General features: G+C 42.8%; 1 protein-coding gene across 9 annotated transcripts in view; it reads left to right on the top strand.

Annotated features, from left to right (window-relative positions):
• The window catches only part of DAPK2 (death associated protein kinase 2), a 42,219-nt gene extending 31,756 nt beyond the window's left edge, over positions 1–10,463 (top strand). For 7 of the 9 annotated variants that reach the window (XM_066196780.1, XM_066196777.1, XM_066196781.1 and 4 more), the window contains 2 exons: positions 883–928; positions 1,832–3,754. In XM_066196780.1, the coding sequence (XP_066052877.1) occupies positions 883–928; positions 1,832–2,467 (682 nt within the window). In that variant the 3' untranslated portion in view covers positions 2,468–3,754. Of the gene's footprint in view, positions 1–882; positions 929–1,831; positions 3,755–5,817; positions 5,908–6,083; positions 6,165–6,684 lie in introns of those variants that run through there. The other 2 variants (XM_066196785.1, XR_010723093.1) reach the window with 2 other exon arrangements.
• The last annotated feature ends 5,620 nt before the right edge of the window (positions 10,464–16,083 follow it).

Genomic DNA, 16,083 nt, shown 5'->3' with positions numbered 1-16,083 from the left:
TTACAGGAACCACAGTCTTCCTTTTTCCAGTTTTTCTTGCTTTTAATAAAGTGCCCACAGAAGTAGCATCTCCTTCCCTGTAACCTTCTTTCTCCAGGAGAAAAGTCAGACCATTGTGGTTCTTTCTAATGGCTTCATTAGGGGAGAAAATAGCTACAGGAGGGAAGGAAGGAGCTGTTCAGGGAAGATTTCTGCAAATCATCAGGCCTCAGCGTGGGGTAGAGTAGGTGTTCAATGAGAGTTTTGCACAGGTCTAGCAGCTCCAAGGAGAAGTCAGTGCTGTCGGTATTTGTCCCGTGTACAGACATGGTGCCTGTGCAATGCTGTGTTTCTCCATGATTCTCAGTGCTCTTAATGTGCTGTTCACCAGACTGCTACAACGCAGAAGGAAGTTAGGTTTGATCCACTTTGATTGCAGTATTCCTCTCGGAAATGTTGCTTTCAGGAAACAACAGCTTCTGCAGTGCTGTAGTACTGTGTTCCAAAGGACAGCTTTGGTATAATTACTATTGATTCAGACACAGTCATATCAAAGTTGTATAGCAAGAATGTATTTTCTAAGCATGTCGGATGAACAAAACAAAGGAATCTTGTATTGCTTTGTACGGAAGGGTGCACAAAAGTACAGGTAGATTTTGATGAAATAGGAATGAAAGTTGTGTGCAGTAAGGACAGTTACCTACTGAAGTTTAGAAGAGAAACTAAACTACATGCAACTGGTGTGCCTCAGGGAGAAACATAACCCTGAAAATTTTGAGGATTTGTCCTGGAATTATCCTGATAAATGCTTCATAGGAAGCCTGGGAGGAGTGTGGGTCAATGGACTTGTGCACCAAGTATTTCTCATTCGCGTCTTTGGGGTTTTTTTGTATTGTTGTTTAGGAAGCGCCTTACGATTCAGGAAGCTCTGTCTCATCCATGGATAACGGTAAGACTGAATAAAGAAAAAGATCTTAGTTTTTTCCGTGAACAAGGCAGAGATCGTGTTCTCACTCTCATTGGTGTGTTAAATGGAAAATTGCCCCCTAAGTACTTTGTGATGCTGGTTGACTCAAAGAGATGTACTGGGAGGGAATTGGTTGGGTCTCACCAAATCCCTGAATTTCTGCAAATGACTTCCTTTCTTATCATAACTTTCAAAAAGAGAGTAAAAAGCTCTGTGTTTATTGCACATTACAGTATCCCATCTTGGACTGAGCTCTGCATTTTTCCATTCTTCTCTGTTTGCATGGGCATATACTGTGTGTTGGCTTTAGTGCTTTCTTGAATTGAGAGTTGACTGCAGTCAGTATGGAAAATATAATTTCTCTGAAGAGAGAACTGCTGTACCCCACGTTCTGGTTTGCTTACATTTGTGTGTCTGTATGTATTTTCTCATAATAAACGTTGCTTGCTTATGTGGATAAGTCTCTTTTTGAAAATACATTTAGCTAGTCTCAGCATGACTAATGAGGATTTTTGAAATTCAGTTTTTGCTTTGCATTGCACAAAGCGTTAATTGGAGTGGTTTTAGGGTTGTTGGTTTTCCTCATACAATTATTGATAGCTTTAACACTGTTAATTGCTAAAAATTAGCATGAAAATAAGTCGCAGCAGTGTTGTTTGCACTTATCACATTGGGATGAATGCACATCAATCGTCACATTCAGTTCTGGGCTTGGGTGTTTGGTGTTTGTTTCTTTTTATCAAATGCATGAAGGAGTATCTTTGTGAGCAAAGAATGTCCCAGCATTGTGGAAGCCCAGGCTGCATGCTTTGTGTAGAGCTTTTGAACTGCTGCAGTCCGGTAAACATTCAGTAATATTGGTTCCTCTGTCTGATGACTCACCAGCTGAAAGATGAAAGCAAAGTCCAGGAAAACAAGAAGGTGGAGAACACGCAGCTGAAGACAAAACGCCTGAGGGAGTACACCATCAAGTGCCATTCGAGCATGCCCCCCAACAACACCTACATCAACTTTGAGCGCTTTGCCCGTGTTGTAGAGGACATTTCCCGCGTGGAGCAGGGTTTCAGCACCTTGGCTGCAGCCCACAATTCCTTGCAGGAGGACATGGATGCTCTGCTTTCCATTTATAATGAGAAAGAAGCTTGGTATAAAGAAGAGGGTGAAAGTGTGAGGCACAAGCTGTCCCAGCTGAAGTATGAATACCGTAAAATGGAGTCCCTGAAAAGGCATTTGCACAATGATATCCAGGCTGTTGGCGCCAGTCTCACAGGCGTGCGTGGGAAATACACTGAGCTGCAGAGCCAGTATGAATCCCTCAGACAGGAACTTTCTGGGGAACTCAAGTGGATGCAGGATTTAATGAGCAGTTTTCAACCGGGAAAAGAAGCTTGTGTGAATGGAAACTTTGACTCTGTTTTCAACAAAGATATTAATGAATCACTAATGGAGCTGTTAAATAGATCTTGCTGTGAAGAATTCCTTGAAGGGTTGAATCTTGATGTGACAGAATCCCATCAGTAACACAGGGATCAGGCTAAGTGCGGGGTTTGTTGCTTGTTTCAATGCACGTCAGTTTAAAAAGATTCCAGTGCATAGATTCTACAGAAAAACATGACCTAGGATTAAAGTAGAAGTTCTGATGTTTGCACAAGCTGCTGACCAAAGCCATAATCTCCCAGTGGTTTGTAGTGTTGAAGTTGTTTGGGTTTGTGTTTTTTTTTTTCTGTGTTCAGTGTCTGAACTTGCAGGAACAAGATTATCACAGTGGTATGGACACATCTAATGCCAAAGCCTTTAGGATTGCCTATGTGCTGCTCTGCATCACGTATTACAGTTCCTAGAGATTACTAGGTAATTAATGTGGAATAAAGAATAAGTCAGTCTATACTTACTAGAAACTGGGTGCCTGGAAAGTAATAAAAATCCCCTGATCGCATCTTCGGTTAGCTGAAGGAAAGAGTTGGGTAGCCCTGCTGCAGGCAGTTCTGTACACCTTACGAGACAAATATTTACAAAGGTTGAATCTGTCCTGTAAAATAAAGCAAATGGTGTAGTAATTTAACATTTAGCTAGTACTGTGGAAATTCTCTGTGAAACGGCTGCCAATGAGGAATGTTATGATTAAAGTTTAGGCCAGTTGTGCAGGGTGAACTCTTTTACCAGCAAAGGTAAGGTGAATTTTAAACGAAAGGATTAATCAACAGCTGAGTTTCCTGTCCTATACCAAAGCAATCCTATTCAAAAGACACCATTGGGAATTTGTAATGATCAAATGACTGTGTAATTTGCAGTGCAAATGTCAATTTGTGAGTAAATGATAACAAAGTCCTCTGGTTTGTTTTCTACAGTGAAGATTACAAAGCTGCAACTAACTTAATCTATGGTGTGGCATTTGAGACTAGTGTTCTTGTTATAAAGATTTTTCTTCTTAGGTTTTAAAAAGTAAAAAGAAAGTTGACCCAATGTTGAATCATGCCCTGCTGTCATGTATTTCAAAGAAGTCGTTTGGTTGTACTGTATTAATATGCACAGATGTAGCAATCTCGTTTTTGAACACAATAAATAATTATGTATGCAGGACGCAGTTGTTCCCTGATGGTTAGTGACTGAAAAAGATGCCAAGTTTCTGTGGGCATTTGCTGCAAGGTGACTGTTTGCATCTGCAAGAATCAGTGAGATAATAGCTCAAGTCCCGCTAGAGTGAGTCTTTATATATATATATATTAGCACCTATCTTTCACTGCCCCTCCTCCCTCTTCCTTTTGCAGAGAAGTTAATGACCTAAATAAACTGAATTGTTGTTCCTGACACGATTAAGAATAATGTTTCCTACTTTGAGATAAAAAAGATAAAAACATGCTCTCATTCAATTTGTGCAGAGTACAGTGAACCCATTAATGCCATGTCCTCACAAAGATGCGCAGGGGTTGATGCAAATACGGAGTTGTGAGAACAGTTGTTCACTTGGGATGTTGTTGCTCCCATTATTGTACTTGAAGGATGATGGAAACTGGATGTGCTCTCCGTGGCATTGTTCTTGGCCACGTATGTGGCCAAATATGTGAAATTTTCAAAAGCTTCAAAGCAGTGTAGATAGCCAGCACGTGACCCTGGTGAGCTGGCGTTGATGGCTGGGGAGAACTGGGCTCTACTGTGACAAACAGTATTGAGAATTTTGCACGTGTCCATTTTTTATTGTTTCAGAATGCTTCTGCAGGTTCCTTTGAGCTGGAAGACCCATTAAAAACTGTCCAGGGGAACTGGAACACAGGATTTTATTGTCAGGGGGAGAAAGCTTTAATTCCTAAAACGTAATTTAAAGCCTAGTGAGAGTTAGAATTTGCAGAAAGCACTCTCAGGAAAGAGTCTTGAGACTCCCCTCAGCCATCATCTCATATTCCTTGTTCATATTGATTTTCTTTATGAACAAATGCACTGGCACGATGAGAAGGAGCATGAAGTGAGGCCACCTTGTTCCTGAGCATGTTTGGGTGAGGGTAATGTCGTTGTGACTTGGTCCTTGAGGCTAGTCACACACTGCCTTTGAGAGGAGATCTGATGATTGAGATAATGCCAAGGTCACTGGGTTGCAGGGTGCTTAAAATGGAGAGGTGGTTATTAGCAGTCTGCAGTAAAGTGAGTTATTTAGAGTCGGTGATGGTTCTGCTGCTGAAAGGGCACTGGGAAATTTTTCATAATGATTGTACAGCTGACATTTAGCCAGTGACATTTTTTCCACTTCAAATTGATTTCTGCTTTCCTGTTGCACCATGCTGGCTGTTTGCAGCATGAGGAAATTATATTTAATGCTTAACTCTCCCAGTTGTGTTGAATGCAAATAGTGTGTACATCTAAGTGAGAAGAAGGTCCACCTGATAGCTTGGCTCCTCGAAGTGCTGCTGAGATACCGGCAAAAATGCTAAACCTCCAGCATTTGATGAGAAAAGTGAATTTGTTGTCTCAAACATTTTAAACTATTTTGCTGAAAAAGATGTTTAAATCCTCACTGCTATGTTTTCCATTCTCCTTTGGTACTCTTGCTGTTTCAGGTGCATGGTCTAGTTGCATTCCTGTCCAGTTCAGTACAAGTATTTCTGTGTTATCCACCTCGTACATATGCAGATCAGAACAGCTGGAATGGTTGTCACTCCATACTCTTTGAAGGGCTGATTCCTGGCCTTTCTCTTTTCACTCTTGCCTGATCTGATTTTGAATCATTTTTTCTCTCAATCTGTCAGGTTTGGTTTTATGGTTTATGCAAATTTTGATGTGCTTTTGGAATTGAAATGTGCTCCATTTTCAGCAGGACTGTGTCAGGATTTGTGGAACATCTGTTCCTTAACACCAGGTTGACATCCAAAATGCTAGGCACATGTCTGAATTCTGATCTATTTTTTTTGTTGCCGTTGTTCCTATTTTTCCATAGTCAGATGTTGCAATTATTTTATTGCCAGGGTGTCAACCCTTGTGCTCTCATACTCTGGCTATGGTTAAAGGACAAAGCTGGAGTTTTTTCAGATAGCATGTATCCTTGTCACTTATACTACATGACAGCTACATTTGTCCCATATTATTACAGTGATTTCATCCAGAGAAAAGGGAGATAGGGGCAGGTGTGCACAAGAAGCACCTTAGTAACTTCATCAAGTGAAAGCATAGCTTTAGCACTCACTAGTTTTAGGATTTTATTTGTGATCAAAAGGGTCCTGTCTAGGCCCAGAGTGGGGTAGATTTAATTCTATTTCTTCTGCTTTGACCTCAATGAATCCACAGCTTCCCTAGCTTTCTTTCAGCCAGCTCCACATGAGGTATCTTGCATACTTTATGCACCAGAGGGACCTGAACAATAAAATTGCTCTTTTATCTTCCAGCCCATGGACAAGCAACAGGCTTTGGTTCGGAAATCATCTGTTGTTAACATGGAAAATTTCAAAAGGCAATACGCTAGAAGGCGATGGAAGGTATGACAGTGAGCCTTTAATCCTCCTCACTTGTGGCTTCCCAAGCCTGGTGGGATCAGAGGGCAAGACAGAGATTGAATGTCAATTTTTAATAAGCAGTAAATTAATGAAATGTGTTTGGATATGTCTGCAGTGGCTGTGTGTGGTCAAATTGGTTTTCCTCCCTCTCTGCACAGCTTTCATACCGGATTGTTTCACTGTGCAACCACTTATCCCGCTCGCTGGTGAAGAAGGTCTGGGCACAAAATGAGAGTTCGGTAGGTACATTCCTCACACGGGAAGAAGAGAAGAACCAGTCTTACTGTGCAGTCATTTTTGCTGTGCTTACATGAATGCACGGCTCAGCAGGACAGCAGTGGCTTGGAGTGGGAAACCAGATGGGACCATGGCATCATTTGTGTCTTTAATACTGCTGTGTGTTCTGTTACTGTGACAGGAATCTTGTGCAGGGAGACCCAGTGGCTTGGTAGACTTCCTAAGCACATTTATTGTGTAAAGGAGCAGCACGGAGCCTGCAGATGATGTCTGGATGGCAGGCAGTGACCACTGGGGGTGACTGAGATCCGAGCAGTCACAGGGGAGCTCCGTGCTCTTGTGCTCAGCTCTGTGACGGAGGGTGGGGGACCCCGGCACTGCCGGGACCTTCTGGAGTGAAACTGTGAGGGCTCTGTTAGCTCTGCTCTTCTCAGTAGATGATACTGATAATATTGGAACAGTATGTTTAAGAACGTGGTATCTCATTTACACAACAGAGACTTTGTGGCCTTTCTATTTCAGAGAAGCTGTGAAAGTGACAGTGAGGATCTTTCACAAAGAAAAACCCCTCTTCAGAGGAGAAGCAGCATATCGTAACAAGATGAGAATTCCACGGGCAGGAGACAGGAACCTTTCATCCTTGCTGAAGCAAGCAGCCCTGGCAGCAGAATTCGACTTCTTGTCTGAGTCCTTGGTATGATGCTTCTTGCTTCTCAAGCTACATAACAACTGGATGATGGTCTTAAGTACCTACTGAGCATTTTAGAAATTGGGAATCAAGATTCCCATGGAAATGCAACAGCACAAGCACCAGTTGAAGTGCTTTTATTTGTTGAGTGTTTCAGTGATACTTCAGTCTATTTCTGACGTCGACTGCACTCAGGGTGTAGGGTTTCTACTGATAATCTTTTACTGCAGAATAATTCACTTTCCGCACAGTGATTAAGACTCTCTACATTATTATTTCAGTCAGGGAAATTGCTAGTGAGTCTTAAAGATTTTTGTAAATGCAATTTTTATATTTGTTAATAGCATAAATATTTGATGGCAGATATCTGACAGGTTTTGTTAGCTGTGCGCAGTACTCTTGTTATTGCTGTCACTGAAGAAAAAAATCACAGTGCCATTACATAGAATAACCTTGATTTTGTGAACCTGGCAGTAAATAGTTCTGAAATGCAACAAGAACTGTGCTCTGGCCATTGTCTCTGACAGTCTCTGTCCTCACACCTCTGGGTGAGGATTAGCAGAACACCATTGTCAGTGTGAGTACAACTGACTGTGGCACTGAGGTAGGCCAAGGCAATTTTTGGATGACAAAGCGAAAAAAAATTCTGCAGTGATTTACATGCACCCAAATGCAAAACTTTCACAGAATGATGACAAGATGCTTCACCAAAAAAAAAAAAAGGGCATTTAGAAACCTAAGGCATGTGAAGAAATAGTCTTTTTTAGACTTTGTTATTGTTGTCAATATTATTTATTGCCAGCAAATTGGAGACTTGTTCACGCCTATTTGTATAGGTGCTGTTTACATGTAACCCAGACTGCAGACATCTGTTTTTTATTCAGGGAGTTGTATCCAAAATTGAGGAAATAAGCACTTTGATATTGATGTAACATGTTTGCACAGGGAAGTTGCATCATTTCAACTATATTAGTTTCTACGCCAGCGCTGTTCAGTTGGTACCAAAAAATATGCATTGACTAGGGTGGTTTTTTCATTGAATGTATTTCCTGTTAGAAGTTCTTATTTATTTTGCCATTTAATGGATTAAAAATTAAAAAGCAAGTCTATTAGAAACAGCTATAGATGGATGAGGAAACTGATTTTGTTTGGCTTTACACTTGTCACCTCTAGGCTGAGGTTTTAGAGTAGAAAGCGTTGAAAACTAGTATCAGCTTAATTTTGATGGCTTCCAGTTTCCAAGAAATAGAAACATGCTACTTTTATTTGTAACTTTGTATCCTTGCTTAATTAGAGACTAAAATGCAATTGATAAATTACTTCTGTGAAAGGAAGGAAATGTATGAGAAGCTTGGGAGGAAAGAGGCAGAACGTAGGATTTGATGGAAGAAAGATAAAATGAAGGAGGGGGTGGGAGAAAAAAGGAGTGGAGAGGAATGAGTATGAGAGGGACAGGGAGGTGATCCTGGACTGGGAAAGTTGGAGGAAAGGAAAGAGAATGTGAATATATGAGCTGTGGAAGCTGGAGAGTGAATGCTTCTGCAAATATGGCACTGCATTTTTATACTACTTATTTAATTTCTTTTTATTTCATATCTTGGGTTGCCATAGCCCGTCACGTGTCCTGGTTAAGAGATAAGGTGCAGGGCATGGGCTTCTCCTCATATTCAATTAAAAGGTGTATTTCTGAACTTTCTGTGTAATTCTTGAGACAGAATTCTCAAAAAGTGTTGCAGTAATGTCTGTATTAAGAGGGAGCAGTAACAGGGAAACATGAGGTTTCAGTGTATCCTAATTTAAGCTGGAATAGTAGCTGGTACAGTGCTTTGTTTTAGATTCAGTATGAGAATAATGTTGATAATATGCTGATGTTTCAGTTGTGGCAAAGTAGTGGTTACCATAAGTCAGGACTTTTCAGTTTCCCATGCTCTGCTGGTGAGGAGGTGCACAAAAGGCTGGGAGGGACCCTAGCCAAGGACAACTGACCCCAAATGGTCAAAGGGATATTCCAGGCCATGGAATGTCAAGCTCAGTATGTAAACTGGGGTGAGTGGGCTGGGAGCCACAGGTCGCTGCTCAGGGGTGGGCTGGGCATTGGTCTGTGGGTGGTGAGCAATTGTATTGTGCATCACTTGCCTTTCCTGGGTTTTATTCCTCTGTTTCCCTTTACATTATTATTAATTATTATTATTATAATTATAATTATATTTTGCTTTAGTTCAGTTACAAAACTGTTCTTATCTCAAAGTAACCCTCGAGGTTTGCTTTCCAATTCTCTTCCCCACCAGGGCCAGGGGAAGGTGAGCAAGGGGCTGTGTGGGGCCTAGTGGCCAACCAGGGTTAAACCATGGCAGTGTCTGTTCTGTTCATAAACAGAACACTAATTTATATATATATATATATATATATATATATATATACATATAAAGCTGCCCAGCTTACCTACCGCATTTTGCTTCCTGCTTTCCCAAGGATGTGGAGAACCAGACTCCAAGTCAGTGGTATTTTTCTGAATTTCTGGACTTTAAAAACATGTTTGGTTTTCAAATTTGAGATTGTGGGGTGTTTATGTAAATTACACTTCTGAGAATTAAGCTCTGGTTAAAATAGGTGTTAGGTTGTTGGATCAGGTTTGTCCTCTCATGGAGATGGGGTCATTCTCATGTAAAGTCCTAGCAACTATTGAGAAAGATGGGACACAACAGACAGGCAGACAGGAGTGCAAGGCTGTGTGAAGCTCTGGCTTATTAATTCTACCTTTAGATAAAGATGTAAGGTGGTGTTATAACAAAGACATTACAGACAGCTCAGTGTTCAGTCTTCGGTCACCTTTGTGCCCAGGTGAGCTAAGGCCAGGCCTTTCTCTCTGGCACTCACTCACTCTACATGGCTCCCAAGCAACGTCATTGCACACAAACCACAGCATGCAGCACTCGTGTCCAGCCAAACCGTTCCCTGACTTTTCCAGGTAGGAGCAAGCCGCGAGTCTTGTTCTCAGGACCAATGTTGGGGGTGCATTAGGAAGCTTTAGAGTGTCCTGGCGGCTGTGGTGTTCTCTGTGTTGGTCGCCCTGCGTGTTCCGTGAGGTGAAGCTCAGCCCTCTCAGGGAGGCACAGTGCACTTGTGCTGCTCCAGCACCGGCAGGACTTGCTTTGACATTCACCACCGCTGCGTTTTGAGCAAACACCTACAGCTTCCTTTCAGTGAGGGGCCGAGAAAAAAAAAGAGAAAAAGGACATTAAAAGAATTTGTTTTACAAAATCTGCTTTGCTGGGAGAAAAAGAATTATTTGCTATGTGTTTTTCTGTTTTGCGGTAGGGAACCTGGAGAGAAATGAAGTCATAGTCTGCGGGGGAAAAATAAAAAAAGCACAATTATAAACCCACAAAATCCCACCAGTATTTTTATTAAAGTACGGCTATCTGGCTATTTTTATTCTTATTTTAATTGTGATGTTTTTTTAATCTACATCTATTTTTACTCAGAGAAACACTGATTTTTTTTTTTTTTTTAAATTTTATTTTTTCTTCGGTGCCTGGAAATAATACCGACTGTCAAAACTAGCAGAGATGTTTGTTACCGTGATTTGCTAATAAAATGTTGGAAAGCAGGACGAGCGCGCGTGTGTGTGTGTGTTTCCCCGGGGCGAGGCTGGGGGTGCCGCGGGGGTGGGCAGCGGCAGCAAGGTACGCCCGGCGGCCGCTGAGCCCCGCAGCTCTCTACTGCTGCCCTCCTCGCCTCTCGGCCGGCTTACTCCCTTTTACTTTCGCTTGCTCCTTTTTTTCTTTTACATCAGGACCCCGATGGAGTGAGATAGCAAACCTCATCCAGCTGGGGCACAAGGGGCAGGGGATGTGGGGGGTGGCCAGAGCTGTACCCCAGCTGGAGTGACCAGGTGTGTTGCTGAGGCTCAGGGGCAGAAGTTTGGCCCTGAGGCAGAGCTCCTGATGAGTTCAGAATCGGAAGGTTTCAAATGGACGAGAAGTCGTGGTCCTTGTCACAGTGAGTAACTTTGCTGAGGGAAGGGTGGATTGAGGAGAAGCCTCGAGGAGCCCTGATGGAGTGGAGAATGGGCTTTGGCTGTGTGAGAAGATGGGAAGGAGTGGCTGACCTGGCTGTGTGTCTGGGGCTGGTGTGTGCGCAGGGGTCAGTGACCATGCCCTGTGCACCCTGTGCCCCATATCGGAAACATGGGCGAGCCAGGAGCCTAAGCATGGCCTGGGCTCTACCTGCAACTCCTTGTGCCAGACACTGCTCAAGTGTCTCCTCCTTGCTGGTGTAGTTTGCCGTTATTTTTGACGGTAGGTACGGAGACTGTCACTGAGCATTAGCTTTTTACAGCAGTTTGCCGCAACTTGTGACCATCTATCTCGGAGATGTAACATTTTCCTGTTCTCCTCGGAACTGTGCTCAGTCATGGCCTTTTAAGGGTGGGATGTATCTGCTCAACAGAAAACCTAAGAAAAATAGTGCCACATCAGCATTTCCTAAAACACGTTTTTCCCAAGGATGGACCTACATTGTGAGCTGCATACAATGCTTTGTTAAAAATAATTGTTTGAAGTATCTTGTGTGCATGTGAATTGTCCTAATATAACAACTATTTGGTAAAAAAACCTCTTAGGTAATTCTGTTATCTTTTAAATCTTTTTACTCTATATACATAAAATATGCTGTAATGTATTTGTATGAAATTTGAATTTAATTAGATTTGCTGTTTTGAAGTGTGGAAAAGTCTTTCTAATTTTTAGCTTGGAGCCTCTCATTCAGTTAGCAAAGGATGGGAAATGCTAAATTCAGTTTAGCCCTAGTCATGCAGTTCAAGAGAAAACAACATAAGGATGGAGTTTTGGTCTTGCTGCTGCACCTTTAATCCTGTCTTAGTTCATGCTGGGCATTTAAAAGCTGCAGCATGTAAAGTTAAGTCCTCAGAAGTCTGCAACAAGTGAAGTCTGATTTTGAAATGCGAATGACTCAAAGCCCATCATGAAAAGTTGGGAAGATGTAATGCTACTTTGTCATCAGGAGTGCTCCATTTCCCTGCATCTGCACCTGGATCAAAGCAGGAAGAAAGGCGCTTCTGAGCCTGGCACAGGAGCACTCTGCAAGTGGTAGTGGAAGTCAGTACTTAAAAACGCAGTGTCCCCTGCACAGTGTGTGTCTGTGCCTGGAGTTGTACTCCTATGAGCAAATCGACAAATTAGAGATTCCAGATCCTTTCCTGGAGTTTGGTTATTCTGCCAGGAAGAAATTCTGCAGGAGCCTGTAGACATCTGGAATGACATAGAGCAGGCAGCTGTGTAATTGGAGTAGATCCAAAGGCAGCTGGTGGGGGCAGATCGGTTACCAAACACGGTGTGTCATACCAGGAGTCAGAAGTTGACCCTGCTCGTTAACAGACTTGTGACTTGTGGCCCGAGGTTGTGCTGTTATGCAAATGCTAACCTACATTTGGTTTGTTTGTTTCTTGGGGCTTTTTTAATCCTAAAGACTGAATTCATAGAGCTGTTCCATTTGACGTGCACGAGGTTGGAAAAAATATGATGTGCAGGAGAATATATGATCTCCCAAAATTATTTATGCAGAGTCACTATAATGCCATTGTAAATGGAACCATGGTAAATGAAGTGACTGATCAGTTAGCAGAGCAAACTGTATAAAATGATTTAGATCTGGAGTTTTAGGCTTTCTAGAGCATGTAAGACAATTTATGATTTTCTTGAGGAGTGTCTCCTGGTGTTACTGATGGAGAGGTAAAAATAGTCATGTATGTGAAGCTGCAAGGACCTCAGCTTTTGCTGTAGTTGGTAAATACAGATTTTCTTCAGACTGCAGTTAGAGGAACCTGGGTAGTGCTGCTCACAGGAGGGACAGCTGTGTTTTCTGCACACAGACATGTCTCAGAGTTGCACACAGTGAGGTGGAACCAGTTCTGTCCTTCAGAAGCCTTTGCTTTCTGGAGCAGAAGCTGCTTGTTTCCTTCCTGAGAGGAATGACAGGCTTGTCTTTACAAACAAGCAGTGGATCTGCTGGTAGATAAAACTAACACTGAGAGATAAAGGAAATAATGGGAAGGACTCCACTGATTGAAGAATGGAAAAGAAGATATTAGACGAGTGGCGGACTAGGGGTGTCCGTGAAGAGTCCGCAGGGAAGGACCATTGAAAATCTCACAGGTGAGTAAAATGGGATCTTCAGGGAGCAAACCTGGGAGGGCACCCACGGAGGGTAGCACAGGTAAAACAGAGCACCCATGGAGGGTAGCACAGGTAAAACAAACAGAGCACCCATGGAGGGCTGCAAAGGTAAAGCCGGGACGGGGCCCTGCCAAAAGGGATGACGATGCCTTAATACCCCCAGAGAGTCCCTTGGGGAGAATGCTGAGGTCCCCTGTATCCTCAACTGCTGGAGCAAAGGGATCAGGAAAATGTTGTTCCTATGGCCCCACCTGAGAATAATAATGCTGTAGGGGGAGGGGAGCAGCGTATCATATCACCACATAAAACTAGAAGAGGGCCTCAATTTAGGACATCAGAAGCCCCCCAGACCCCAGAGATGGGTGCACCAGATGCCACTCCGCCAAGTTCCTTTAGGGAGTCAAGGGGGAGGGTTTGGGTTTGTCATTGTACCACTTACTACCCAGGATGTAAAGGCGATGGGAAAAGAATTACCCCCATATTTGAATGATCCCATAGGGGTGGGGATATAGAGGAATATTTGGGAAATGTGGATTATACATGGAAAGACTGAGATTTTCCTTTGGGGATTTTGTTTGGGTCATCAGAGAAGCGAATGATTTTGCAGAAAGCTCGGCAGCTGTGGGAGGATGAACATCCACAAGCAACAGGGGGGCTGGACCGAATGTACCTACAGTGGCTTGTCTTTACAAACAAGCAGTGGATCTGCTGGTGGATAAAACCAGCACTGAGAGAGAAAAGAAACAGTGGGAAGGATTCCACTGATTGCTGAATGGAAAAGAAGATATTGGCCTTTACAAACAAACTGTAGGTTTGCTAATAAATGAAAATGGATATTGAAAGATGAAAGAAACAATAGGAAAACCCATAAATTCCATAAGAATTAAAAATTAAAAGGTGGGTTATAAATTAAAGGGGAATTTTAGGTATTAGGCACTCCGGGCAGTCTGTACCTCTCAAGTACCTCAGCCAATGGGGAAAGAGAGAGGGAAATGGGGCCGGGAAATTAGGATAAAATAGGAGGCTGCATCCTCCAAAACTGGAGAGACCCCAGGGGAAATGCCCCATGGCCTCTCCCTTTATTCCAATAAAGTAAAAGGACTCCTCTGTCTCCTTTCTGGACATAAACCTCTGGCGTTTGTGGAATAATTTTCCTAACATTCCTGCAGTTTCTCTTCCTAGTTAGCTGTAGCAGCTCCAGCCCAAAAGTGATTTCTTGGGTTTCAGTGTTTAGAGCCAATGGGTGTCACCGTGTTTTGCTTTGACAGCTGAGGCCGTTTAGTCTGCGATTGTGTGTGCCTAAGGCATTTGAGCTAAAATACAGAAATGGTCCTTGTGTGCCTTGTGGCCACTGGAAGTCTCACCCCTTCTCACATGAGAGCCCCCAACGCCAGGGTAGTGACAAATGCTCACTCCCTGTGCTCTGAGCAACCTCCAAGTGTTGCCAGCGAGCAAAAGAGAGGCTGCAGCCCCTCTGGTGTCCGTGTTGAATGAAAGGCTTGGCTGTCCCCGCAGGAGGAGCTCGGTGCCTTGTTCCAGGTGGCATTTCAGGGCTGCCTCCAGAGGTAGACACTCTCCCACACGGTCCGGTACAGCACTGAAGGAAAGAAGCCTTGAAGGCTTCAGGGATGCATGTTTTATTCTGTCAGTTATCTAGAGCCCATTAGTAATTATGGAAATGTTTTTTCTATTATGTGTAGAATGATTTGAGGGCTATGATGATGTGCTGGAAAGCACTTGAAAAGATTTTAAAATTCTTTTTAATGGTGGGGAAAAGCATCTGCAGCTGTTTAGTTTAACCTGGTATAGTGGCTCCCTGCTCTTCAGTCTTTTTTATAGGGATTGAAAGCACTTCAGAGAGCAGTCAGTTTGTTGGATATGCTAATTACTAATTGTAGAGTCACACCAAGGGTTGTGTACATTAGCACATATCAAAGTTGCTGGTTTTAGTGGAAGAGTTCTTAGAGCCTGCCAAACATGGGTGGGATGCACCTGAGGTGGCACAGGCTGCACACCGTAGCACAGACTCCGTGCTTGAGATAGCCTTATCAGTGAGATCCATATGTTCATGGGGAAAGTGGCAGCTTTCACTTTTCATAAAATACTGGGGGAAAAACTGATGCAGTTTTCATGAAAACGAAAAGTTTGCTTTTTGCATCTGTAAGTGCCAAGGAGGCAGAAAACGTAAGTTCAGTGCATATATTCTACCTGGGAAAGTATGGTTTGGGGCAGATAGGACAGGGCAGGTGGGGTTTCAGTCACTTCAGAAACAGCAGTGATCTTCTGGAAGAATACCTGAAAGGGAAAGACCTCTGAACAAAATCTCTAGGGAGAAGAATGAAGATAAATGTGCTAGCACACCTCTCTAAATTGTCAGACAAGGGGCTATGTTTGCGAGAGTCTGTGGGTTCCTTTCTCACTCTCTTTTGATGCAGATTTCTTGCTTTGCTCTCCTCACCCCAAACTGTATTTCCACTCAGATTTTTCATTTCAAGGAGCACTGACTGTTTATTTTAAAAGTCACTGTAAGAATTCCAGATGTTCATTCTGTTTGTTTTGAAAATCAACAGGCTACGGACTGTTGGAAATGGGACTGAGAAATTTTTTTTTTCCATTGATAATGATGAACATTTATTCTGTTTAATTGCTTAGGCTCCACTGCGTAAAGTAAAACCTAATGGAGTGTTCAGATTGGTTTCATTTTTGATAAGTTCAGGTAACAGTTACATGGGCCAAAAAGCCCTGTGGGGAACTAGAGGCTGTTTCACCACTGGATGTCATGCCAAGCCCATGTGTCTTTAGAACTATCTGTACAAGTAATTTATGTCTAGTGTTAAAGGTATACAAAGCAGGAGCTCACACCACTGAACCTGTGTGCTGCTAGAAAACTGTTATTAACAGAAGAGGGCAATAAAAATCTCTTCTGTCAAACCAAAATAAAAGCACAGCATCACCTGAATGTGACAAAAATGGCAATGCTGCCTGCAAGTTTGGGACATGACTTTCAATGCCTTTTGGGACAGGCTCTTCATGACA

The sequence above is a fragment of the Chamaea fasciata genome, unplaced genomic scaffold (assembly GCF_029207755.1).
Source record: "Chamaea fasciata isolate MVZ Bird 193981 ecotype frontalis unplaced genomic scaffold, bChaFas1.0.hap1 SCAF_14, whole genome shotgun sequence".
Classification (NCBI taxonomy): Eukaryota; Metazoa; Chordata; class Aves; order Passeriformes; family Sylviidae; genus Chamaea; species Chamaea fasciata.
This window is presented reverse-complemented; position numbering and strand designations above follow the sequence as displayed.